Here is a 25819-nt window from a genome sequence, read left to right on the forward strand (position 1 = left end):
TCCAATCTACTAACACTTGTTAATTTATCTCCAACAAAATTCATATGGCAGTCTAAATCCCATCTAAGATCTTTTCATGGCTAGTGGCCAACAAGAAGATCAACATTGGCTTACTTATAGTTGACAAGTCCTCGTAAATCACTTAGTCTTAATTGTTGTACTATGTTTATGAGGAGTAGTAAATTGATTGATCATCTCTTTTTGTGTCGTCTAATGACTTTGATGCTTTGACATAGATTATTCAAGCTAGTCAAGCTTGATTGGGTTCCTCTTAGGAGCATATGTGATATGATAACAATCCCCTTTAAGGGTTTAGGAGGTACAAATAAAGGCAAAACTTGTTGGTAAATTGCATGCCTCATTTTAATTTGGATGGTATGGTAGGTAAGAAATGTAAGATTTTTTTAGAATAAGTAGAGAAGGACAAAGTTGATATGGGACTTAAGTTATTTCCTTTCCTCTTTTTGGGCCTTAACAACTTTAGGTTTCAAGGGCATTCCTCTCCATGTTATCAAGCTTTACTAGAATTTGATATGTAAATAAAGGGCTAAAATAGCAAAACTTCGAAGTAAAGCTTCAACCTCCTTTGTATATGGATTGATCTAAAAGGGGAGTAAAATCACATTTCCCTTGTATGGTTTTACGTGGTATAGAGGAGAAATCTTATTCATTTGTTCTTTTGATCAAAGTTTGTTTATTTGGTAGTATTTCCAACGCCACTTCCTGAGCAATACCTTGTTTAAAATAAGCTAAATCTCTTAGGCCAAAACCACATTTCTTTTTGTTCATATATACAATTGGCAAATTCACTAAACCACTTCATTTGCTCTTCACATGCATCACAGGAAATGAAGGCAACATCTCCCTCTTTTGAACGTTACTAAGGATTTCTAGCTCCAAAAGGAACAAAAAGAGAGGAAGATGCTCTCCTTGCCTTAAACTTCCTAAACTTTGAAAAAACCAATTGAGAGTTCCATTTAACAACACAAAGAATCTTGTTGTTGAGATACACTATTGAATCAAACCATCCATTTGTATATTTTGGATAGTGTGAAAGGAAAGAAACATGTTAGCTTGACAATAAGGATTTATCGATCCAAATATTGAAAAATTCTTTTGTATGTAATCTGTAGTCTTGGTCTAGGGTGTCCGTAGATATGAGCCCTATTTCTCTTGTTAGCTTCATTGATTGGTTACTCTAAGTAAGGGCAGATGACGTTTTTTGCTTCTTTCCCTCCCCCTCTGAGTTTAGCCTTTAGGCTTTTACTGTATACTTTGAGGGCATTGCTTTTGGTGTCTCCTCTTTACTTTATATATGACTTTTCTTTACCTATATAAAAAAAAAATTGAATCAAACCATCCATTTATGCCCCAAACCCAGCTTTCTAAAAACTACTAAGAGGAATTCCCAATTGTATGGTCATATGCCTTCTCTATATCTAGTTTGCAAAAACACATTTCCTCTTACGCTCTTCAATCTTGAATCTAATGCCTCATTTGCAATAAGAATCGCATCCAATATTTGTTTACCCCCCACACGACATTCTGAGTGTTGGATACCACTATTTCAATGTTCTTTATTCTATTAGCAAAAACTTTTGCTAGGAGTTTAATAGTTTATACAAACTGCCCACCTACCTAATAAGTTTGAAGTCCGTTAAATCATTTTCTCCTCCTTTCTTAGGGACTAAGAGCAAGAACATTGTTTTGAAGCTTCTCTCAAAACACCATTCTCACATAATTCCCTAAAGAGACCCATCACTACAGTCTTCACAAAGTCCTAATTGAACTGTCAAAAAGCCATGGAGAAGTCATTTGGACTAAGATCCTTATTCCCACACAACCTTTTTTTTTTTTGATAGGTGTCCCCACACAACCTTGTCAAGGCCTCAAAGTCCTCTTCTTAAATCTCTCCAAACATCTTGCCTCTCTCAGTGATATTAAGTCTCCCTTCTATTGTTTTTGATAGAAGATTCTAAAAGCATTTGTTGCTCTTTTATTTTAGAATATTTTGAGAGCTTGACCCCATTCACCTTATGCTACTTATGAAGTTCCTTCCTTTCTATGCATTTGTCATTTTATTGAAAAAATTCGTGTTTCTATCACTCTCCTTCAACGATAATTTTCTTGACTTTTGTCTCCCAGAAATTTCTTCTAACAAACTCACTTGCTAAAGTTTTCAACAACCTTTTTTTTTTGGAGCCTCCACTTTTACTTATAGATGGTTATGCCAGCTTTATTTTGGATTTCGGAAGGTTCTCTCTCCTTCTTACTACAAGTTCCTCTGCTTTTAAACTTTTTTTTCCCTATAAGAAACTAAAATGATATTATAGATGCAATAAAATGTCAAAAGAATGACGAGGAATTGTTATTAGTTGAAAGAGGGACAAAGGAAAGAAAGCAGCAAAGATATGATCTCCCACAAACTCCATGGCAGATGAGACCCCTCTCTTACCCAAACTATCAGCTTCATGATTTGTTGCTCTAAGTTTCCTTTTTCCATATGTTTCCATTTTTATTTGTAACTTCTACTTTGGTTTATGATTGATTCTCATGTTGGAATTCTGCTTTTATTTTGATACTGTACATGCATTACTAAGTTTTCCTCTTGTTAGTAAATTTCTGATGTTTCTAGCCCTTATAGGCATATTTGATGTTTTGTTTTGTCACAGACTGCTAAGGGTGCAAAAATATATAGTGCTGCAATAGCTGCCACAGGTGATGGACAACAGACTAAGGAGGGAGATGAAAAGATAAAGCTGCATACTCACTCTTACTGTTGCTTAGATTATGCGCAGGTTCTTTCTAGACTTATGGTATCTATTTTATAATTTTATCCACTTATTAGTTTGTATTCAAATATTTTGAACTCAATGATTCTCAATGTATCTCTTTTGTCCTTATATCTTCTATATTACATGAATAGTGAATATTTATTATGTCATAGTGGGTTATCTGTCAAATATGTACTTTCCTTGAAATATGTAATTATTAAATTTGGTAGCTGTATGTTTAATGATTCGGTGAGACATAGAAGGCGATAGAACAGTCGTACTATGGTTCCTGTTTAACTTACCCATCAGGTTGATTTGTTGGCCAAATGTTGGCCCTATAAAACACAAATAAAATAAGTATAATAACAACACCTAGCAAAAGTGCACCAAAGTACATATCATGCTCTTTAGGACTCCAAAATGCAAAACACAATGCATTTTGGAGTCCTAAAGAGCATGATATGTACTTTGGTGCACTTTTGCTAGAAACTGTAGGATTTGGGTCCACAATGCATCTCATTTTCTTTAACACCCTTCCTCACAAGTGGATCCATATCTGCATGTGGAGGGAGACACAAGCTCATAGGCAAACAATCACAGTCAACTTCTTTTGGGGTTACATGTAGGCTGAATAAATTGGGAAAATAAATGTTATGTGGTGAGTTTTGAACACATGATCTCCTACGACATGAAGCTGTTGGACAACTAATTTCCTAAAAACTTAAGTTTGTAGGATTTGGATTCATAATATATATCATTCTCCTTAACAAAAACAAAGGCCCCTTCATAAAATCTATAAAATCTAACAAGGTTAGAGACCCCCCATCCATGTATAATCTAACCTGTAACAAAAGGTTACAAAAAAATGTGGGTTTTAGTGCTTGATTAGACATTTCTTTGCTTTCAAAAGATCTCTAGTAGCCTCCGTAAGTAATGTCCAAAACACATGTAGTGTGACAAACCTTTAGAACTTTTTTCATTTTTACCTATAAAAGAATCATTCCACCGTAAAAAGGTTTCTCACACCTAACTTTCCATTCACTCAAACAATCCTAAGTAAGGAAAACACCGAATTCCCTAACACCTTAGTTCTAGCATAGTGCAAAAAGGTGTGATCTTCGGACTCTTCTTCTTCCTTATATAGAAAATATTGGTTCACCATGACCATCCTCTTCTTTGCAGCTGGTCCAAAGTTAGAATATTTTTCCAAAAAGCTTCCCATATAAAAAAAACCTACTTTAGTCAGAACCATTGAATTGCAAATTACCCTCAAAGGGAATGTTTTTTGCTCTTTCCTTCCCAAGAAAAGTACAGAAGGATTTGACTGAAAATTTACATTTGCATTCATTCATTCTATTCTGTCTTCCTCATCCATTTTGACTTTTTGTGTTTATGAAAAAGCTTGATGTAAAAATGTCTTTTTGGCACTCTTTGTATACTTCCTATGTACCTTGATGTTCTCTTTGTTTGGTATGTGTTTATAATTCTCATCATTACTTATCAAAAAAAAAAGCTTGATGTGAAAATCTGTTGTAGATTTATGATGTTGTAAGATATAGATTGCATCGTATGAAGAAAAAACTAAAAGATGAACTGGAGGACAAGAACACAGTTCAGGAGTATATATGCCCCAATTGTGGCAAAAGGTTAGCTTCATCCCCATTTTTTTTAAAGTTTTTAACTAGTACATACATCTGGAATAATTACCTTATTCTGAAGGGAGCATTCCCTGATGGCTTATGTCCAGATACAATGCTTTAGATGCACTACGATTGATATCTATGGAAGACGAATATTTTCATTGTGAAAGTTGCAATGGAGAACTTGTAGCGGAGAGTGACAAGTTAGCTTCTCAAGAGATAGGTGATGGGGATGACAATGCCAGGAGGCGGCGACGTGAAAAGTTGAAAGACATGCTTCAAAAAATGGAGGTCTCCTGTTTTATGATTATTCATGTCTTACCATATTGATTATGTTCATTTGCTTACCCTATTTTCTCATCAGGTCAGCTTGTGTAAGCATAAATATTTTTTTCCCTCAAATTCCACAACAGCATATCTATGTTTATATATGAATTTGAAATATGGCCATGATTTTGTAACTAGTTAAAAGAGAAAATATGTTAATGGGTATGATTAAATAATGTTTTGGCTGTCTGCCATGAGCCTCTTTTGCTCTGTGGGATGGAATGGGATAGATGGGGTGAGCTGGGAGATTCTTGCATTAGGGCTAGACTGGGAAGGCTTTGGTAATCAACTAGGGGTAAGGCTATGTAGTTGGGGTGAAGCTGTGAGGAAAAACATGGTAAGGACGTTGAAGGTCTTTGTGGAGAGGAAGACCTTCTTGGTTAGGTTGGAAGGCGAGCACGGAGGAAATTGGTGCTATTACAGAGCTCAGTAGAGGCTCTGTTTTTGTCTTAGGTTTTGAAAAGGATGCAGTCAGGTGGATGATCGAACATTTGACGAAAGCCATCGAAATGAAGAGCCACCTGGGTTTCAACAGAAAGTTCAGGGGAAAATGCAGTGTCCACTTGATGGAAGTTGGCTTCAACAACCACGGAAGGTTCATAAGGATCTCGGAGTTCGCTACCAACAGAAAATCTTCTGTTCTAATTATTCCTGAGGGCGAGAAGGGCAGAGGATGGGAGAATATTAAAAGCGCGTTGTCTTCAATGTTGGTGGTCCCCCCTTCGAATGCAGTTGAAAAAGGAAGGCAATTTAGAAGGAAAAGATATTCCCACAATCATGTGGGTTCTCTACACCGATCCTTCGCGAAAGCAGTCAATGGTGAAGGACCAAGGGGAGGTGGTTTTGTTCCTGATGGGAGATGGGCACGAGTCGTGGTGTGCGAATGCAATGATGATAGTGTTAAATGGGTTGAGGTTGGACGAGCGGTGGCGAGAAGCTTAGGGAAGAAAGGCGTAGTAACGATTGTACCCATCTCAGGTGGAAAAGGAGTATTTTTCGATGAAACAACAAAGAAAACTCTCTTTCTCCAAGATTTGAGGAATTTAAGGGTTAAGGGAAGGAATGTAGTCCAGTTGCGAAGGTGGTCGCTGAAGGAAAATTCAGAAATAGAGGGGAAGTTCAGAGAAGGCTGGATCGAATTATGGGGATTGCCATTTCATCTATGGTCCGAGGTACACCTAAAGAAAATTGTGGAGCAGTGGGGAACGGTGATTGAAATTGATTAGCGAACGTTGAAGTTGTTCGATCTTAGCAAGGATAGGTCAGTCCTCCCAGCTTTGTTAGAGGTGACAGACAGGGATTGGGTGTTTACAGTTTCCGTCGTAGTGGTCGAAGATGAAGACGGTCGGAGAGGTAGTGTAAAGGGTGAGTCAACTCGGGAGGCTTTTGCATCTCACTCGAGGATAGGTGGAGGAAGGCGAGGGGAAAGTAAGATCAACGGCGGGGGGAAGATGCTGTGTCGAGGAAGATAGCAGAATGAGGAAGGGGGGAGAAAGGAGTATGGCTGTGTTTCTTTCAGAGGGAACACGTGGTAAGGGTGGTCAGTTTCCATCGCTGCCTAGTTTGAATTCAAATAAAACGGACGATGGGCTTGTTGGGACTGAGGAAGCGGGAGGAGATAGGGCCGGAGGGGACGAGGCCTCTACTGTTGTGGGCTGTCGGGCCTATGAGAGGAAGGCCCAGTCACTGTTTAAGACTGATCCAAAATATGCAAAAGTGGGCTGCAATTCCAAAGGCCTGCTGGGGTTGGGCCTAAGCCTAGAAGAAAAAAACCCAGATGAGACAGTGTTGTCGTTACGAAAGGAAGAAGATCCTTCTGTAGCGGGAAAGGAGAAAACAACTTTTGTACTTCTTGAGGTTCGGTCAAGTAGTTCCGCGAAGAAGAATGTGATGTTCGGTTCAAAGAAGCTGTGGTCAACCTTTTTTCCTCCAAGCTCTGAGCGCCGACAGGGACTTCGGTGTTGTAGCAAGCCTCTATTGCACAGGAAGAACCAAGCAGACAACGAAGAGGACCCAAAGGAAGAGGCTTCCGGGGCCGATTTTCAGGCAAAACGAGGATCTAGTGCGAGTCCTCTCTTTTCTCGTCGATTTCCAAGGTTTCGGAAGAAAAGTTTGGGGGAAGGGGCTTCGTCATCAAGAAACGAAATGGCTTTGAACAATTTTTCCTCCGACGAAGACAGGAAAGGATTTTTCGAGCCGAGTGGGGTCCGATCTTCGTGGCTCAGCAGTCATGGTTTTGCCCTCTACGCTAGAAAACAGAGGTAAAGGGCCTAGCTTAATGGGGAATTGTGGATTGTTGGTTGCAGAAAATCTGGAGGTAATTTCATCTTCACCTATTCAGTCACCTTCGTCTTCTATACCCCCTTCTTGTGGTTTGACTTATTCCTCTCTGAGTCCTTCTGTTCCCAATCTTCCCGATTCGGCCTTTCAGTCTCAGTTTCCAATGGAAAATCGAGTAAACTCTGAATTTTTTTTCAAAAAAGATGACGATGTTTCTGTAGGTCAAACTTCTATTGGCATCCCTAATCTTGCAATGGAGGTGATCCAACCTGCTTTTCCATACCAGATGATCGAGTGTGTCAATCCATTTTTGCCTAAACCAATTTTTCCTATGAAGGCCTCCAACCTGGTTACAGTTTACCAGGGTGTTACTGCAGGCTCCCCATCGGGTGAGTTCCAAATAGAAGGACTATCCCCCAGGAAAATGGCAAAAGTGCGTGAGGTTTTAAAGTCTCTGGATATTAAGGTATATTCCAAGAGGAAGAGCAAATGATCCACAGGTTTGTGAGACCTATTGGAACTGGATTGGAGATTAGGGTCTATGAGTTTCATCCATGAAGATAATTAGTTGGAATACCAGGGGTTTGGATTTAAGGAAAAAGCGAAGGGTGGTGAAAGATTTTCTGAGATCAGAAAAGCCGGATGTAGTAATGATTCAGGAAACAAAAAAGGCGAAGTGTGACAGAAGGTTCATGGGTAGTGTTTGGACAGTCAGAAATAAGGAATGGGCAGCCCTTCCGGCATGCGGGGCTTCGGGTGGGATTTTGATTATTTAAGACTCTAAAAAATTGCGTAGTGAGGAGGTAGTATTAGGTTCCTTTTTGGTCTCAGTCAAGTTCGCATTGGATGGATGCGAATCCTTATGGTTATCCGCAGTTTATGGCCCAAACAACTCAGTACTTAGGAAGGATTTTTGGGTGAAGCTTTCAGACATTTTTGGACTTTCTTCCCCACATTGGTGTGTGGGTGGCGATTTCAATGTCATAAGGAGAAGTTCACAAAATTGGGGGGTTCTAGTTTAACCCCAAGCATGAAGGACTTTGATGATTTTATAAGAGATTGAGAATTTATAGATTCACCGTTAAGGAGGGCACCATTCACTTGGTCAAACATGCAAGAGTATCCCGTATGCAAGAGATTAGATCGTTTTCTTTACTCAAATGAATGGGAACAATTATTTCCTCAAAGTCTTCAAGAAGTTCTTCCTAGATGGACATCGGATCATTGGCCGATAGTCTTGGAAACCAATCCGTTCAAGTGGGGCCCAACACCGTTCAGGTTTGAGAATATGTGGTTGCAACATCCTAGTTTTAAGGAGAGCTTTGGAAGTTAGTGGAGAGAGTTTCAAGGAAATGGGTGGGAAGGTCACAAGTTCATGAGGAAATTACAATTCGTTAAGGCCAAATTGAAAGAGTGGAATAAGGCTTCTTTTGGAGCGCTAAATGAAAGGAAAAAAAGTATCCTGTTCGATTTAGCTAACTTTGATACCTTGGAGCAAGAAGGGGGTCTCTCCCCTAAACTTTTAGTCCAGAGAGCTTAAGAAAAGGGGAGTTAGCGGAGTTGATTTTGAGGGAAGAAATACATTGGAGACAAAAAGCTAGTGTGAAATGGGTTAAGGAAGGGGATGGTAACTCAAATTTTTTTCATAAAGTGGCTAATGGCAAACGAAATAGGAAATTTATCAAGGTGTTGGAGAATGAAAGAGGCCTAGTGATGAATAATTCAAAGAGCATCAAAGAGGAGATCTTAAGGTATTTTGAAAAGCTCGACGCGAGCCCTTCTGGAGAGTCTTGGAGAGTTGAAGGCTTAGATTGGTCCCCTATATCTAGTAAGAGTGTGTCTAGGTTGGAATCCCCTTTTACTGAAAAAGAGATTTCTAAGGCCATTTTTCAGTTAGATAGGGATAAGGCACCGGGGCCTGATGACTTTACCACTGCAGTGTTTCAAGATTGTTGAGATGTGATCAAGGAGGATCTAGTGAGAGTGTTTACAGAGTTTCACAGGAGCAAGATTATCAATCAAAGCACTAATGCTTTCTTCATAGTTCTGTTACCCAAAAAAAACATGTCAAAGAAAATCTCAGACTATAGACCTATTAGCTTGATCACCAGTCTTTACAAGATAATAGCCAAAGTGTTAGCAGGGCGTCTAAGAGGGGTACTTCACGAAACTATCCCTTCTACTCAAGGAGCTTTTGTTCAAGGGAGACAAATTTTGGATGCAATTCTCATAGCCAATGAGATAGTGGATGAGAAAAGACGATTAGGGGAGGAAGGAGTTGTCTTCAAAATTGACTTTGAAAAGGCTTATGACCATGTGAGTTGGGGTTTTTTGGATCATGTGTTGGAGAAGAAGGGGTTTAGTCCTAGATGGAGGAAATGGATGAGAGGTTGTTTGTCCTCGGTATCTTTTGTAGTCCTGGTGAATGGAAACGCTAAAGGGTCAGTTAAGGCATCTAGAGTTTTAAGACAAGGAGACCCTTTATCCCCTTTTTTGTTCACTTTAGTTGCAAATGTATTAGGCAAGATGTTATTGAGAGTAGAGGAAAGAAATGTCTTGAAGGGTTTCAAGGTGGGTAGGAACAAAACAAGGGTATCCCATTTATAATTTGCAGATGATACCATTTTCTTTTCTAGCACTCAAGAAGAGGATATGCTGACCCTCAAGAGTGTTTTGCTAGTGTTTGGGCATATTTCTGGGCTGAAAGTTAACCTTGACAAAAGTAATATTTATGGCATTAATCTTGAACAGAATCATCTTACTAGGTTGGCCGAGATGCTCGATTGCAAGGCTTCTAGGTGGCCTATACTCTACCTAGGTCTTCCTCTGAGAGGGAATCCCAAGGCTTGTGGCTTTTGGGATCCTGTGATTGAGAGGATCTCGAGAAGATTAGATGGGTGGCAAAAGGCATATTTATCTTTTGGAGGCAGGATAACTCTCATTCAATCTTGTCTCACCCATATGCCCTATTACTTTTTCTCCTTGTTTAAGATTCTCGCCTCAGTGGCAGCAAAAATTGAGAGATTGCAAAGAGATTTTTTATGGTCAGGGGTTGGGGAAGGCAAAAGAAATCATCTGGTTAGCTGGGATGTAGTGTGTAATCCGAAGGCTAAAGGGGGATTGGGATTTGGAAAGATTTCTATAAGGACTTTCTCTCTCTTAGGGAAATGGTTGTGGAGATATCCTAGGGAGGGTCCAGCTCTGTGGCATCAGGTTATTTTAAGCATTTATGGATCACACTCCAATGGTTGGGATGCCAACACTATAGTCAGAAGGTGACATCGTTGTCCTTGGAAGGCTATCGCATAAGTCTCCCAAGAGTTTTCCAAGTTTACTCGGTTTGTGGTAAGAGATGGGGAAAGAATTCGGTTTTGAGAAGACTTGTGGTGGGGGGACTAACCTTTGGGGGTCCAATATCCAAGACTACTTAGAGTAGTCACGGATAAAAATACTCCTATTTCTTCAATTCTCGACTCTACTCGCCCATTCTCTTGGAACTTTAACTTTCGCCGAAACCTTTCCGATTCTGAGATAGAAGATTTAGAAGGCCTTATGCGGTCTCTTGATCGTCTACATTTATCACCTTCGGTTCCAGATCTAAAATCCTGGTCTTTATCTTCTTCAGGACTTTTTACAATCAAATCTTTCTTTCTTGCTTTATCCCAATTTTTTTGTTTGCCTCTAGTTTTCCCTACTAAGTTCGTTTGGAATTCTCAAGTCCCCTTGAAAGTCAAGTCTTTTGTCTGGTTAGTGGTACACAAGAAGGTAAGTACTAATGACTTGCTACAGTTGAGAAGACCCTACAAAGCACTTAGTCCCGACATTTGTAAGTTATGCATGAAGCATGAAGAAACAGTGGTTAATCTTTTTCTCCATTGCTCTTTGACGATGGGGTTGTGGCACAAATTATTTCAGTTAGCAAAGACGGATTGGGCCCCCCCAAGGAGCATCTTTGACATGTTATCTACTAATTTTAATGGTTTTGGATCTTCTAAGAGAGGGATTGTTTTATGGCAAGCCGCATGCATCGCTTTAATTTGGGTGGTGTGGCGGGAAAGAAATGCAAGGATTTTTTAGGATAAAGTAAGGAATTCAGAGAACCTTTGGGATTCTATTCGTTTCCTTACTTCTCTTTGGGCTTTTTGTTCTAAGGTTTTTAAGGGGATTCCCCTTAACGTGTTACAACTTGATTAGTTAGTGGTGTGTAATCCCAATGGGTTGGTCTAACTAGAAAGTTTGCTTGTTTATACTTTGTATTTTCTTATATTTGATTCCTTGTAGTTTTGTTTTTCTTTGGTGGGAGGATTCCTCATCCTTCTCTTGTAAATCATTTTTATCAATATATTCCTTTGCCGTTTCCTATAAAAAAAAAAAAAATCAACTAGGGGTAAGGCAGTAGCAGTCTTTATTTAAAAGTGATGTTCTTAAATTACTTGTAGGGAACCCTTAGTTTCAGCTTATTCCCCGATAAAATCAAGTAGTGCTCTCTAAGGACTCATCACATGAACATTTGTCATAGTGTCTAAATCATCTAGTCTCTCTATAATGCATATACAATCATAAATTATACATGCAATCCTAACAACATGTAGAGCACTTTATATTTTTTGAGTATGCTTAACTAAATTGCTTTTGAAAATATTTTTACAAAAATTTGAAATTCTCGACAAATTTTGGAAAAATCCAGAGATTGTTGTGGTTGTTGGCATTGTTAATGTTTTTATTGTAATTCTGTTCAAATGGTTCCTAATATTGATTGTTGTCTAAAAAGTTTGACAATTTAATTTTTCATAATTTTGATACAAATTACTGAACAGTGAGTCAGTGACCATAACCGATGATGTGTAGTTTAATGTCACTCAGACCTGAGAAGATACATGGTTATTTGGTATTTGAGCATAAAGATTATGTTCAATTTGACTTAAAAATTATGATAGAGAATAGGAAAACAAGAAAAGTATTTGCTGAAAAGTCTTTATGTTGGAAAACTGAAACTGATATGGAAAGAAATAACTTTGTAAAGCTGTAAATTATTTCTTAGTTGTCAATCTTTGTATTTTTAGGAAAGTAATTGTTAGGAGTTATTCTTTCCTTTTAATCAGTGATTTAGTTTCCTAATTTGAAGGATTTGTATATGCTATAAACTCTATAAAAGAATAATCTCAATGAAAGAAAATTATTCCCGTGAAACCCTATTCTTCAACCCTTTATCTTAGCATAATTGCTCGAGTAAAAAGAGAGTGAAAAGATTTTCTGGTTGTTGAGTACAATATTTAGAAATGGTTTGATTGTTTTTTATGTTTTTTTTTTCCTTTTTTATTTTGCTTCAATTGTTTTCAGACATGCTAAAAGATTTTTCTTTTCAATTTATTACGAAGAAACATAGGGAGCATGCGAATGCACATTTTTAAATGATGTAATGCTAGTCAGTACCTGTGATGGAGCTAATTGAGGTCAATTGTGTGACTACAATCATACATTCTCGACAGATTCCCTGTAGAAAGTCAATCCAATATGCTATTTGACTTTTTTTTTATAAAAAAAATGTCATGCTGTTCAGTCCTGCAAAGGTATATGTGCTAGTATGGAAAGAGAAGGCTCCACCTGATTTTTGACATTTATGGGTGAGTAGTGGGCCAATTTCACCACTTTTTGCAAATACCACTATTCTATAGTGCACTGATGTTCTCTTTCTTCTTGTGAACGTCCCTAAACATCTGGTATCACCAGTGTACAGAACATGTGCATCATTTTGGTTGATCTTAAAATAGCAGGTGGGCATATGTGCAGTCATTTGGACTGGTTTCCTCCTATATGTATGTGACATGATGACCATCTCATATACAGAGTTGGGAAGTACCATTAGAGGGAAGGTGTTGTGGTAGTTCACCTGTCTTGCTTTGATGTGGGTTGTATCGTGAGAAAGAAACACTAGGATTTTTGAGGACAAGGCAAGAACTTTGAAGGGTCTTTGGGATATCATTCATTTCTTAGCCTCCTTTTGGGCCTCTTGTACTACAACTTTTAAGGCTATTCCCCTTAATATGATTCAACTTGATTGGATGTTGGTGTGTAGGTTCAAAGGTGTGGGCTATCACTTGATTGGATGTTTATATTTCCTTTCAATGAATTTTCTGTTTATGATAAAATAATAATAATAATAATAATAACTATATGAGTTATTTCATCCATGAAAATTTTGATTTATTTTCTAGATTTTGTGAAATGTTTATATAACCATTAAAATTATTTTAGGTCAGAAAATCCTGATATGCCCTGAAAAATATTATTACATTTCAGTTTCGGAAAATGAAAGTATTGAATGGTTTGGAGACTCTGATGGCAAAATCCCAGGCATGTGGATCTAGAATGAAACAAACTCCAGTTTCATTGCTTAATGTGGGAGATTCTAGTTTTTGCATCTTAGAAATTTCATGATTTAAGCAAGTATATGAAATTATTCTGCTTGAGTTCAAGTTTTTCCAAAATTTTTCTGGATAGTGCATTGGGACGGATTTTAACTTCATGTTATGATTATTACCCCTGGTTGTAATATTTTCCCCTTTTTGTTCATCCTATATTTTCTTGCTCTAATAATGAGGTGGCTAGTTGCAATAAGTGCAGGTACAGCTTAAGCCATTAATGGACCAACTCAGCAGAGTAAAAGATTTGCCTGTTCCTGAATTTGGAAGTCTTCAAGCGTGGGAAGCACGAGCCAATGCTGCTGGACGTGCAGCTAATGGTGATTCTAATGCTAATGATTCCTCCAAATCTTCTCAAGGGCTAGGATTTGGTGGAACACCAATGCCTTTTGTTGGAGAGACAAAGGTAACTTTTTCCTCATACCTTTTCCCTTCTATGCGAGAAAATTGGAGTTTGTATGAGTAAAATTTCTTCTTCCTTTTCTTTAAACTGTTACTGATAGTTTGCAACTTAGATTTATATATTACTTAGTTTCATTTCATTTGCAACTTATTTTATGTCAGTGAGTAAATATTGTTCCTTGTAGCTTGGCAGTTTGGAAGGGACATGCATTTATGTGTGTATAGAGGTTAAAGTAGTTCAAATACTTGAACTTCGTGCCAATGCCATTTGCACATGTCTATACATATATCTAAAAAATGTTATCTTAACATGCCAAAAGTTGGCTGGTACTTGCAACTACTTCTTTGCTGTGTTGAGCATGGAAGGGCCTTTAGGCAGGAGGGTTCTGTCATGATTTCATTCTTAGCCTAGGTTAAGCTTGTCATTCAACTGATGAATACCGTTTGTTAACTGTTCTCAAAAACAATGTTTTGTTTTTAAGAATAAAAAAACAGGAAAACATGTTTGGAAACTGGAAAATAAAAAAAGGCTATTTGTTCTTAAAAACAGAAAACAGGGCATTATCTGAAAAAAATATTTTAGTTGAAAGCATTACAAGTTTTAAATAAACTTTTGTTTTAGAAAATATCACAGAACAGTTTTTGAGAATATTTTGAACAGGCACTTTCCTTCTTAAATGTATTCCTCTTTTCAAAATTGTGAAACAGTAAACAAATGTTCTTTTAAAAGTTTTCAGCTTTGTTAACCATATGGTTTGTTATTCAGTGTCTTATTTTGAATGAAGTTTCCTTCATATGGATTTTGTTTTGTGACACATCATCATAGTGTTTTGAAGCCATTTAAGGTTTAAGAGAACTTCTCTCTAATACAAGTTGTTCTCACCACTGACCTTAGGATCTTGATGAAGGTCTGTTTTTGATAGTCGTGTGGTGGTAACTAGATGTCTAAGAGAACAGCTTTATATCTAAGAGATGATGATTTGCTATTAACATGTATTGCCTTAGATATTAATATTTTTATACTTTGCTTTGAAAATGTTTGAAGTGGTACAGAATGATGCTTCTAGTTAAAAGTTAATGTTCATTTTTTTATAATATTGGTAATTGAAAGAGGTATATTCTCCCAGGCAGTTGAGTGTGGCTTTGCTCTAGACATTGAGCTAATTTCTACCATCAAAATAGATGGTCTATGAACAATTTTTTGTTGCTTTTTGACAGGTCGAAGTTGCTTTTTCTGGTGTCGGAGTTAAGGAAGAGGATAGTAAATCTGAAATTGCAAACGCCAGTTTGAAAGTCTTGCCACCCTGGATGATCAAGGAAGGGATGAACCTTACAAAAGAGCAACGAGGAGAGGTCAAGCAGGAGTCTAAAATGGGAAGCAGTTCAGCACCTCTAGGATCTTCAGATGACAAAAAATCAACCACTAACAAAGATGAAGAGAAAAATTTACAGGCATGTAAAATAGATTGCCTCTTACATTTCTTTCCCTGTGGATCTTATTTGAGATGTGGCCCTCCCTTTTCCTGTTACAGACAAGATTTCACTTAATTGCTACTTCATGAATGATTTTTAGGATGAGTATGTTAAAGCTTATTATGCTGCTATACTTAAGAGGCAACAAGAACAAGAAGAAGCTGCCAAGAAGCAACTGGAGCTGTCAAATGCACATATCTCCAATAGTGTTTTGGGTACATCTTCTAATCGTCAAGTTGGCATGAAGTCCAAACGGGATGAAGATGAGGGAGATGATGATTTTGAATGGGAAGAGGCTCCAACTGTTGGTATGCATCAATTAACATACTTCCAATTTCTCAACTCAAAATCTGAAAAAATTTGTGCAATCTTCCTAAGTAAGCAAATAATGCCTCCATGAAAAGCATCCATACAACTTGTAAGGTACTTCTCAAATGCACAATGTGGTAAATTTTAAGTAATTCATCAATCAATTATTATAGACGGCACTAACAAAGATAGAGTGACAGGTATAAAAAGAAATCGATTCATTATCTGTGGCATCTTCCCATACTGTAATTCGGAATCAGGTTCATTAAGCAACTCTTGAGTAAACTAATAATAAAATAAGAACTGTGTCATGTAACTTCATTCAATAATAAAACTAGTCAACTGTAAAAAAGAAAATTTCTGGGTTTGAGCTCATAATTTCTATTTCCCACTGTCTCCTTGAAGTAGTTTTCTAGATTTAAATTGTCATTGTATTGTGCGTTTTTTTTTTTCTTTTTTTTTTTTTTTTGTGGTTAACTGTGTTCCTGCCAAACATTACAGGCAATAGAAGTGAAAGTTTCAAGGTTAATGACTTGAATGTTCAAGCTGATGCTTCAGGAGATGATGAGGATGATATAGACTGGGAAGAGGGTTGAGTGGTAACATTTTCCCGCCTTTGGATAGGAATGAATATAGATCTTTAATGACCTTAACGTGGTGAGATTCATTATGCAATTTATCCTGGCAGGTTTTCTCCAGACCTTCTGTCAAGTTATCCTGGTGTATCAGTAGAAGAGCTCTCGAACCATTATAAAATGCCAATTTTTGTTTGTTTTGTTTACGTCTGTGAAGACACAGAAATAGGTTTTTTCTGCGTATAAATACATATTGGAAACTTGAACCCAGGCCAACTAATTCCTACTCTCCTATTCTTAAGGCTTTTTTGTTTTTGTTTTTATTTTTTATTTTTTATTTTTTGGGGTCTTTTTATCAACTACTGTAATTCTTTTGTTATTGTCATTATAAGAGGGAGCCCTTGGGAGTCGGCCGGCAACGACTAGAGTTGATGTCGGTGCATTATAGTGTTGAATACAATGTACATGGCAGGTTTTGGTCAAAGGATGATATTATTTCAGTTTAAATCAACACCATTAGTCCTCATGACAAACACATTTAGATCAACTATGAAACTAAATGGGCCGTGTTTGATTTGTAAAACAATAAAAAGAGAAGGTTCCCATAGTGCTGACCTCCCTGGGATCGGTTTATGTCATAGTGCAGAACAGGATGCCTGTCTATGGTGATTCCCAAATGAGTAGATTCATGAATTTTTACTTTGTTTAAATAAAAAGCATGGAAAATAGTTAGTTTATAAAACAAATTATTTAATTTATTTAATTACAATAAGCTATATTAAATATAATATTTTTTAAAAAATAAGGAATGTTTAATAAATTATTAATTTATTGATTAATTAATATTTATTTATTTATAAATTTTCTTGATTTGAAGACTATTAATCCCATGATAACGGTGTTGGTGATTATTTGTTCTTCGTTTTACAGTCAGATACACGGCATGTACACAAATACATCTATCTTAAAAACCTGCTCTCATGGCCAAAACAACTTATGGAAGATGACCCACAATGGTTTCCACGAAATTATCCAAATTCATGAATATGTTGAATTGAATCATATTAATATATACCCAAAATATGCCCTAAACAAAACAATTAAAAAAATCAATTTTAGTTATTTGTTTGAAAATGCCTTTACCCTTAATGCTAATTCCAATAAAAATGATTAAATATAAGGTTTAACACAATTCAAAGCTGCCAAATGTCTCTAACTATTTGACTAGCACTTTTCAACCATTTATTGATGCTTGATTAAGAAGCAAATAGATCTTATTACAATTCAAACAAAAAAAAAACAGAGATGGTATGATAAATTATGTTTTCTTTGTAAATTACCTGTGCATGAAATAAGAACTACTTTCCCAAAATGCTTTCCAACGACTTTTTTGGGTTCTCAATTTATCCATATTTCATGGGTAAAAAATGTCTACATAATCCCCTTTACTACTCTGGCATAGAATTCCACCCTGACTGTCCCACCATGACGCATGCTCTCCATGCCTCTCCAACATTGTGATTACCTCATCTTTGGTCTCTCTTTACTCTTATGAAGTATTGAGTTTCAATTCTAGATTATTATTTATTTTTATGGATAATAAGTAATTCATGAAGAGAAGGAAATTCATTTACTTTGTTTTTCCATAACCATTGCCCGTCTAATCTCCCAACGACCTGTGCTTAATCTACTTTGCCTATTTCATTATCAACCGTTAAGCCCAATTGGTAATCAAGAAAATACCACATTAAATGGGGTGATAAAGTTTGACAATCCATCCAACAGAAGACCCGGACCCTTTCTACTCCCTCATTTAGCCACGAACTGGAAGCACTAGTAAAACTGGGGTTCAACCCCTTCATAAGCTAGCCTTTGCAATTATAAAAAAAGAAAACACATAAAATTTACAGAAAATTAAACTGATACAGACACGTCCCCAGCACATAATTAAATTAAGCAAATGATTATAAATTACAAACCCTTTGGGTGATAAAATAATGATTCATATTGATCCCTATGTTGTTACGAAGATTCAAAAAGTCCAGGATCCATGTCAGACTTCGAACCATGCCAATACACTTACTCCCCGCTTATCATAGGTGATTGAAAAGGTACCCTCTTGATCTCCACAAATGTTGAAAACTCATTGTTTATTGGCTGTTTCCATGGCTCCCCATCCATCTGCATATATGCTTGCTTCCACTCTCCACCTCTGATTTCCAATCGGATTGCTGCAGCCTGAAAGATACCCATAAAACTTATTCAATGGAATAATAAAAGCATAGATTTCAGAATCCAACATCAGCATCAATAACACTATGATGGAAACACTTAAATCTTTGAACTATAAGAAGCTAATCTTAACGCTGCTTGGATATTGTAATTTGATTCTTTAATGCCCTATTTGAATTCTGGACAGCACTTGGGAAAGAAAACAAAATAATATGAAGGAATCTCAATTTCTCTTGTTTCGCTTACTGTAACAAATAAAAATAAATAAAATAAAAATAAAAATAAAAACAACAACAACAACAACAGCAGCAAAAAAATAATGAAACAAAAAGAGATATTCAAAAACACATTTTTAAATTCTTTATTATCTATATATTAATAAAAGAGATATAACATTGAAAAATATGATGTAAAAAAATTAGTGAGTTTAAACAAATGATTTATTTTCTCACTTTTTCTTTCTTATTTTCTTCCCCTTCTACTTTCCCTCGTACTTTTTATAATAAAAATAAAGCCTAAAGGAAAAAACAATCTGCGTCAAAGCTGAACTGATAAGAAAGATACTAACATAAGGTCAAATTGATGACCCAACTTTACATTAGAACCCCCAAATTACATCAGATTCCCATGCATGTTTTGCATGCATACTATATTACACTTTTCAGAAAGTGAACATTCAGTGTGGTGGTATCATGCCTCACAACTACTCAGTAAGATGGCATGGAGGTTCCTTGCCATCAGGCAAGTTTCCCACATATGCAGCAAACTGTGCATTCAGTGCAACAATAGAAAAATGAGGGCCTACAGTTGGTCAACATTAGCAGCAAAAGTGCAGAAGTTTGTCAAGTTGTATGTAGCAATGGGCAACATCAATTATTAGTGGGTTCACACGACAAGCAACCATGGCTATGGGGAAGGCTTATCAGGGTCAAGGCCAACATGCATTGACAGCAGGGGCAAGCTTTGCAAATGACTAGTTCCATGGGCATGGCACCAAAGGCACAAGGCCATGGATGATTCCAACAGATGAAGCAAGTTTGGTATAGCCAGGCACATGGCAGGTGTTAGTGACATGGACAAGAATTAAGGTTAGTATGGACACCAAGACCAAGAAACCAAGGACTGCAAATGTTGGCTTTAATATAGGCATAGCAACCAAACATGCAACCAGAAAGTGATTTGGGCATGTGGCATTGAAAAAAATCAGAGGACCATAAGCACAAGGAACATGCAAAGGCAATAGAACCACTAATCGATCAGTTGGTCAGACTTCAGTGGGAATGGAAGGCCAAAACATGTAGTGCTACATGTGTAGCATGGCTGGAATCAAGGAAGAACTCAGTTCAGAGGATACCAAGACAGTTAGTGCTGTCTAGTGGCAGTTATATAACTGCCACAACCTATATGAAGACACAGGCATAGGCCAAATGGTTGAGACAAACCTGGGCAGTGAGGTTGTAACTGCCAACGAATGCCCATGTAAAAGCATTCCCAGAATAGCTTCAATCATTCATTCCCTAGTGGACAATTTGGATTTGAGTTGGCAAGGGCTAGTTTCCTCGAAACCTTTTTGTGAGAAAAATGATATTGGATTATTTGCCTGTAATCACTTGTGCATGCACTTGGTAGTGCAGTTGCTTCTTTTCTAGACAAATTTGTAGTGTTAGTAGGGCATACTTGGCACAACACAAGGCCAAAACTTGGAATAAGAATATTACCCTAGGACTTCTACCATGGATACAAGTTTCTTATGGTTATGAGATTGTAAAGGCATACCATCTGACAAACTGCTAAACAACATTCAACATTAAGACAATATTTGACAATCTAAACTGGTAGGAATTTGAAACCATTTCTAAACCTCACTCAATTAAAACCTACTTGCTTTACTTTTTCATGGATTTCAAAACTTGTTTGTTATTTCTTTGGCCTCGTTTGGGATAGTTTCCTGTTTTGGCATTAGTAGGAGGCTGAAGTTGAAGCCAAAGTCACAAATTTTAAAGGACATTATTGGTATTGTACAATTTTTATTAAATATGAACTTCTTGCATAAGCCAAAATAGATCTTTTATAAGAAGCCACAATTTCCTGGCTTCTATATTAAGCTATTCTAAGTCATAAGCTCTTTGAACAAGATTAATCAAACAAGCATGGAAGCTTTTATTGAGCGCAAAAAAGAGTTTTTAACTTCTCTGAAGTTGAACCAAACAAGAACTTCATATTACTCAAAAAATATCAATTTTAGAACATATGAGGTTGATGTTATAGTCATTACCTAGTTGAATTATGGAAGCTCCTAAAGCTAAAAGGTTATGGAGCCCCAGAAACTAAGAAACCATTTCCAAAAGTGTCATTAAGAGTTGTATAAATTATCCGTATCTTATTGTTTCAATTTTTATAATTTGGGTTTTCTTATGTGTCAAATCAGACCGTTGCATATGGGAACATTGGAGTCCTTAGTCAAATTGGTCAAGTGGGGAGTAATCGATGTTATTTCAAGTTCAGTAGGTAGCCAATTTATTGGAATGGTTGCTATTCTATATGTTTTCTTAGTGTGTGTGTGTGTTTAGCTGAAGTCATGTTTTACAAGTTACAAACTGAACTGTTAATAAACTACTGAAAAAAGGGGGAAAGAAAGACAGAAAAAGACTTGTGATGAACAAAGTGACTTGTGAACAAGGGACCAAGCTTGAATGTAAAAAGATCAATGGGAAGAATACATCGGAATCTGAAGCTTAACATGATAACATTATAGGATAATAAGAGGTCAGGAGCCAAAAACTAGTCAAATAGGACAACTGTGGCATATAATATGCTAAACAGGGGGTGGGCATTGCAATTATCCCAGAACAATTGACTTACATAAAACTTCATTTTGAATTACTCTGGGGCTAGGACTCCTTTGAGTGGCGGGGTCCTGCCATTTGGCTCAGCAGGTCATCCAATCATTTAGGACAACTAACTGATTAAAAAGGTAAGCTTAGTGGGTAAACTCCACTGAGGCAAAATTAGAAAATCTAGCAGATGGCTTCATGTGGACGTTGACAGAAGCCATAGCCACAAGAAAACCTGACGGAACTGTGAGGATGTACTAGACCTAGAGAATGGAAGTTGGAGAGGATCATCCTTTGCAGCCTGTGGCTTCACCACCATCAGATTCATCAAAGAGAATAAAGTGGGGTGCAATCACATTTCAAGGAAGTTGAAGGCAAGACCAGCATGTTCTGCTATGTATGGAGATTTCTGTAGTGTAATTTTTTTCTTGCTTCTGGTAGTGTCTTGCCATGGGAGAAGGATTTTTTATCCTTCTTTATACTTAATTATTTCATGACACTGAAAATTTTGTTTCCCAAAAAGAGAGAAAAGAAAATTGATATATCCATCATTTTCTATAAAATATTTAAAATATATTGAAGTATCTTTCAAAATTGATATTTACATTATTATCTCCATAGGTGCCTTCATATTATATCATATTATATTTTATTTTATTTATTTAGTTGATACATGACATTGGCATATCAGTATTATTATAAATTTGAGGGGTACTTTTTCCCACTTGAGTGTCGGGGTACTTTATCCCATTGAGTGTGCCAGTATCTTTAATGTGTCAGAAATCACAAAACTGGCCACTTCATTATGAACAGAAAGCAAGGGAGAACCAAGATAACAGGGAGAAATGTAAAAAAAGTGAGGAAAGAGGGGGCTGCCATATTAAAATCAGTGCGTCCTGCAGTTCCTTCAAGTACTCCTTACTCTATGCTTTAAAAAAACAAATAAATAAAAGTATAAAACCCCTGAACAGAATTTTCATGTACTGCATCCTAAAAATGATGGGCAATTCTCAAACACCTCATAAAAATGCACAATGCTGAAACTTGAACCTTTTAAGTGAAGCTAAGACCAAACACTTGTCATACATGAATAATAAAAAATTTCAAAATAACTGCAATACCTGTGCAATGTGCTTGGCAGAGATGAGTTCCACCATTACAAATGAAGCATGCCATCCCTGCTTTAGGCCAAAAATTTCTAGAAGCCCATCATCGACATGAGCCTCAACAAAACCTTTCTGAAAAGTAAACAATCAAAATCAAGGAAACCAGCTTCAACTCGGAATTCAACATTCTCTCTCAAAAGTAAAAGATTAATCAGCTAAGCCATAAAAATTCCTAGCTGTGGAAATCCGGATAAGATTCAGATTGTGAGTCCAAATTTTATGGAGGATCGCATGATTCTAGGGAGTCCCGAAGCTAGGTTTCCATGTTTGTTAGCTAGTTTAAATAAAGAGATATGGATAATTTGTTATCCAATATCTCTAGTTCAGTTTTGAATTTGCTATATTAGTTAGGATTTATCTTTTTTGTTTACCCTAAAATAAAGGAGTTAGTGGGCAGATTTGTTGCTATCATCTCCTATAAATCTGATGTAAGTTTCTGGAATCAAGGTGAGAGAAATCAGGGGATAGCCAGTGACAAGAGCCCCACCTCCAATGCCACATCTACCCAAGAAATGGTTGTTTCCAGCAACCATAGCAACTTCGAGAGCTCTGTTCAGCCCATCACAAGTCACAAATTAAATGGGCAGAACTTTCTTATATGGTCACAATTGGTCATGATGTTTGTGAGTGGAAAGGGTAAGGATGATTACCTCACTGGGGTTGTAACTGCTCCAACAACCGGAGATCCAAAGTTCAAAACATGGAGATCTGAGATAACATGGTAATATCATGGTTGATCAACACAATGGAGACTGAGATTGGTCAAAACTTCATGTTCTACTCCATTGCAAAAGAGATATAGGATGTTGCTAAAACAAAACATACTTTGACAATGAAAATTCTGCCAAACTCTTTGAGATAAAGAGCAATCTTCATGACTTATAACAAGGAGAACCTACAGTCACTCAATACTACAACATTCTCACCCGTCATTCGCAACAACTAGACATGTTTAAAGAACTCATGTGGAACCATCCCAATGATTGTATCAAATACAAGAAGACAGTTGAAAAGGAAAGAATTTTCAAATTCTTAGTTGGACTCAAGAAAAATCTTGATGAACTACGGGAAAGAATTCTTGAATTTAAGCCATTGTCATCCATATGAGAGGTGTTCTTTGAGGTTAGAAGAAAAGAGAGCAGGCAGAAAATTATGATGGGAAATCAAAGCACCAGTGCTACACCTGAGACCTTGGCGCTTGTGTCCTGAGGGGTAAATCCCTCAAGCAATGATAATCGGACAAGGAAAGGAAGACCTTGGTGTGATCACTGTCGCAACCAAGACACACTAGGGATACATGCTGGAAGATTCATGAGAAACCTGCTGACTAGAAACCATCTAGACAACTTACAGAACAGGATAGTTGTGGCTTTCTGGCCACTGGGAATGAGCATCCGAACTTTGAAATGACCCGCTTCAGTAAAGAACAAATGGGCCTCCTTCAAAAGCTTCTCAGACAATCACAACCCTGTCTTGTGCCACCCGTGCTTGGAACTGGTCTCTTATGTTCACTACACATGTTCCCAAACATTTATGAGGAGAAGCATTTCCCACTACTGCTTATCTCATCAACAGAATGCCATCTAGAGATCTTAACTTTCAAACTCCTTCACAAATTCTCACATAAACCTATCCTTAAATCATCTCTTCCTCACCCTTTAAAATTTTTAGATGTTCTGCCTTTTTACATATTCACCAACAATACTGCAACAAACTTGATGCAAAAGCCATCAAGTGCATCTTTCTTGGCTATTCCTCAAACCAATAAGGCTACAAATGTTTCTCTCCCACTATCCACAAATTCTACAACTCCATGGATGTCACATTCTTCGAAAATACACCATTCTACCCCAAAACTCATTCAGGGGGAGAATTCAGCCACCACTAAGGAATATTAGTTTTGGTCACGCAAAGATGTTGCCCCACTGAACACACCACCTTCTCCTCCACAAAAAATCCAACCCATACTCAGAATGTAGAGTTTGATTCTCATCTTGTCATTCCCACTCCACATACAGATTCTAATTCTCATTCTCCCACAACTTAAAATCACAAAGAGTTATTCAAAGAGACAGGAAACTCAAAAGGAGAAAGAGCCTTCAACACTTGTGGAGCAGAACCAAGAGTCCCAGCTAAGCTAAGACAATCCTAATACCATTCCAGGTAACTCAATGCAAGGTAAAAACCTTAGTGATAATCTTGATATTCCCATTGCTTTGAAAAAAGTTATTAGGACATGTACTCGACACCCGATTTCCCATTTCATATCTTATGAAAAATTATCTCCAAGGTATCGTGCTTTTACCACTGATCTTTCCGAGAAAGAAATTCCTAAAAATATCTAGGAAGCTCTAGAAACACCTGAATTTCATGCCCTTAAGAAGAATGAAACGTGGGAACTCCCAGATCTACCTGAAGGAAAACAACTTGTGGAATGCAAGTGGATTTTTAATGTCAAATAAAAGGCTGATGGAAGTGTAGATCACTACAAAGGAAGGCTAGTTGCTAAAGGATTTACTCAGACCTATGGAATCAACCAATTAACTAACAAGAGGCTTTTGCTCTAGTCGCAAAACTAAATACAGTATGTGTGCTACCATCCTTGACAACCAATTTAAATTGGCCTCTTCACTTGTTAGATGTCAAAAATGTTCTCCTTAATAAGGATTTGGAAATGAGGTTTATATGGAGTTTCCCTCAGTATTTGAAACAACAAGCAATGCCAACAAAGTCTGTAGGTTGCAGAAGTCTCTATCTGGTCTCAAACAATCATCAAGAGCTTGGTTTGAAAGATTCACAAGAGCGATTAAGAAGCATGGACACTCTCAAGGATAGTCAGATCACATTCTATTCACCAAGCACTCACATGATGGGAAAGTTGCTATTCTCATTGTGTATGTAGATGATATTATCCTAACTAGGAGTTATGAGGAGGAGATGATCAAGTTAAAGGAGATCCTCGATAAGGAATTTGAGATTAAGGACCTTAAAGCAATTAGATATTTTCTTGGAAGGGAAGCGGCTAGATCACGAAAAGGAATCTATATTTCTTAAGATAAGTATGATCTAGACTTATTTAAAGAGACCAGAATGCTAGGAAGTGAACCAACTAACACTCCCATGGCCTCTTCATGCAAAGTAGGCATGACAGAAGAAAGTTCTCTAGTTGATAAAGGAAGATATCAAAGAGTTGTTGAGAAACTTATATATTTATCTCATACTAAACCAAATATTGGTTTCTCAATAAGTGTTGTGAGTCGGTTCATGAACAATCTAATTGAAGAACATCTTGAAGCAGTATATCAAAATCTCAGATATTTAAAAATGATCCTAGGCAAAGGATTGTACTTTCGGAAAGGAACAAACAAAGGTATTGAAATTTTTT

At 37.0% G+C, this 25819-nt stretch overlaps 2 protein-coding genes across 4 annotated transcripts in view; one reads left to right on the plus strand and one right to left on the minus strand.

Annotated features, from left to right (window-relative positions):
- The window catches only part of LOC117924558 (general transcription factor IIE subunit 1-like), a 28672-nt gene extending 11935 nt beyond the window's left edge, over positions 1–16737 (plus strand). For both annotated transcript variants that reach the window (XM_034843211.1, XM_034843210.1), the window contains exons 6-13: positions 2673–2798; positions 4311–4420; positions 4522–4705; positions 13646–13849; positions 15064–15297; positions 15419–15626; positions 16129–16226; positions 16316–16737. In XM_034843211.1, the coding sequence (XP_034699102.1) occupies positions 2673–2798; positions 4311–4420; positions 4522–4705; positions 13646–13849; positions 15064–15297; positions 15419–15626; positions 16129–16223 (1161 nt within the window). In that variant the 3' untranslated portion in view covers positions 16224–16226; positions 16316–16737. The remainder of the gene's footprint in view (positions 1–2672; positions 2799–4310; positions 4421–4521; positions 4706–13645; positions 13850–15063; positions 15298–15418; positions 15627–16128; positions 16227–16315) is intronic.
- A 1299-nt stretch (positions 16738–18036) lies between these two features.
- The window catches only part of LOC117924673 (diacylglycerol kinase 3-like), a 61009-nt gene continuing 53226 nt past the window's right edge, over positions 18037–25819 (minus strand). The window contains exons 11-12 of one of the 2 annotated variants that reach the window (XM_034843373.1): positions 22390–22506; positions 18037–18440 (exon numbers count right to left, since the gene is read on the minus strand). In XM_034843373.1, the coding sequence (XP_034699264.1) occupies positions 18282–18440; positions 22390–22506 (276 nt within the window). In that variant the 3' untranslated portion in view covers positions 18037–18281. Of the gene's footprint in view, positions 18441–22389; positions 22507–22563; positions 23143–25819 lie in introns of those variants that run through there. The other variant, XM_034843374.1, reaches the window with a different exon arrangement.

The sequence above is a fragment of the Vitis riparia genome, chromosome 11, assembly GCF_004353265.1.
Source record: "Vitis riparia cultivar Riparia Gloire de Montpellier isolate 1030 chromosome 11, EGFV_Vit.rip_1.0, whole genome shotgun sequence".
In the NCBI taxonomy this organism is placed as follows: Eukaryota; Viridiplantae; Streptophyta; class Magnoliopsida; order Vitales; family Vitaceae; genus Vitis; species Vitis riparia.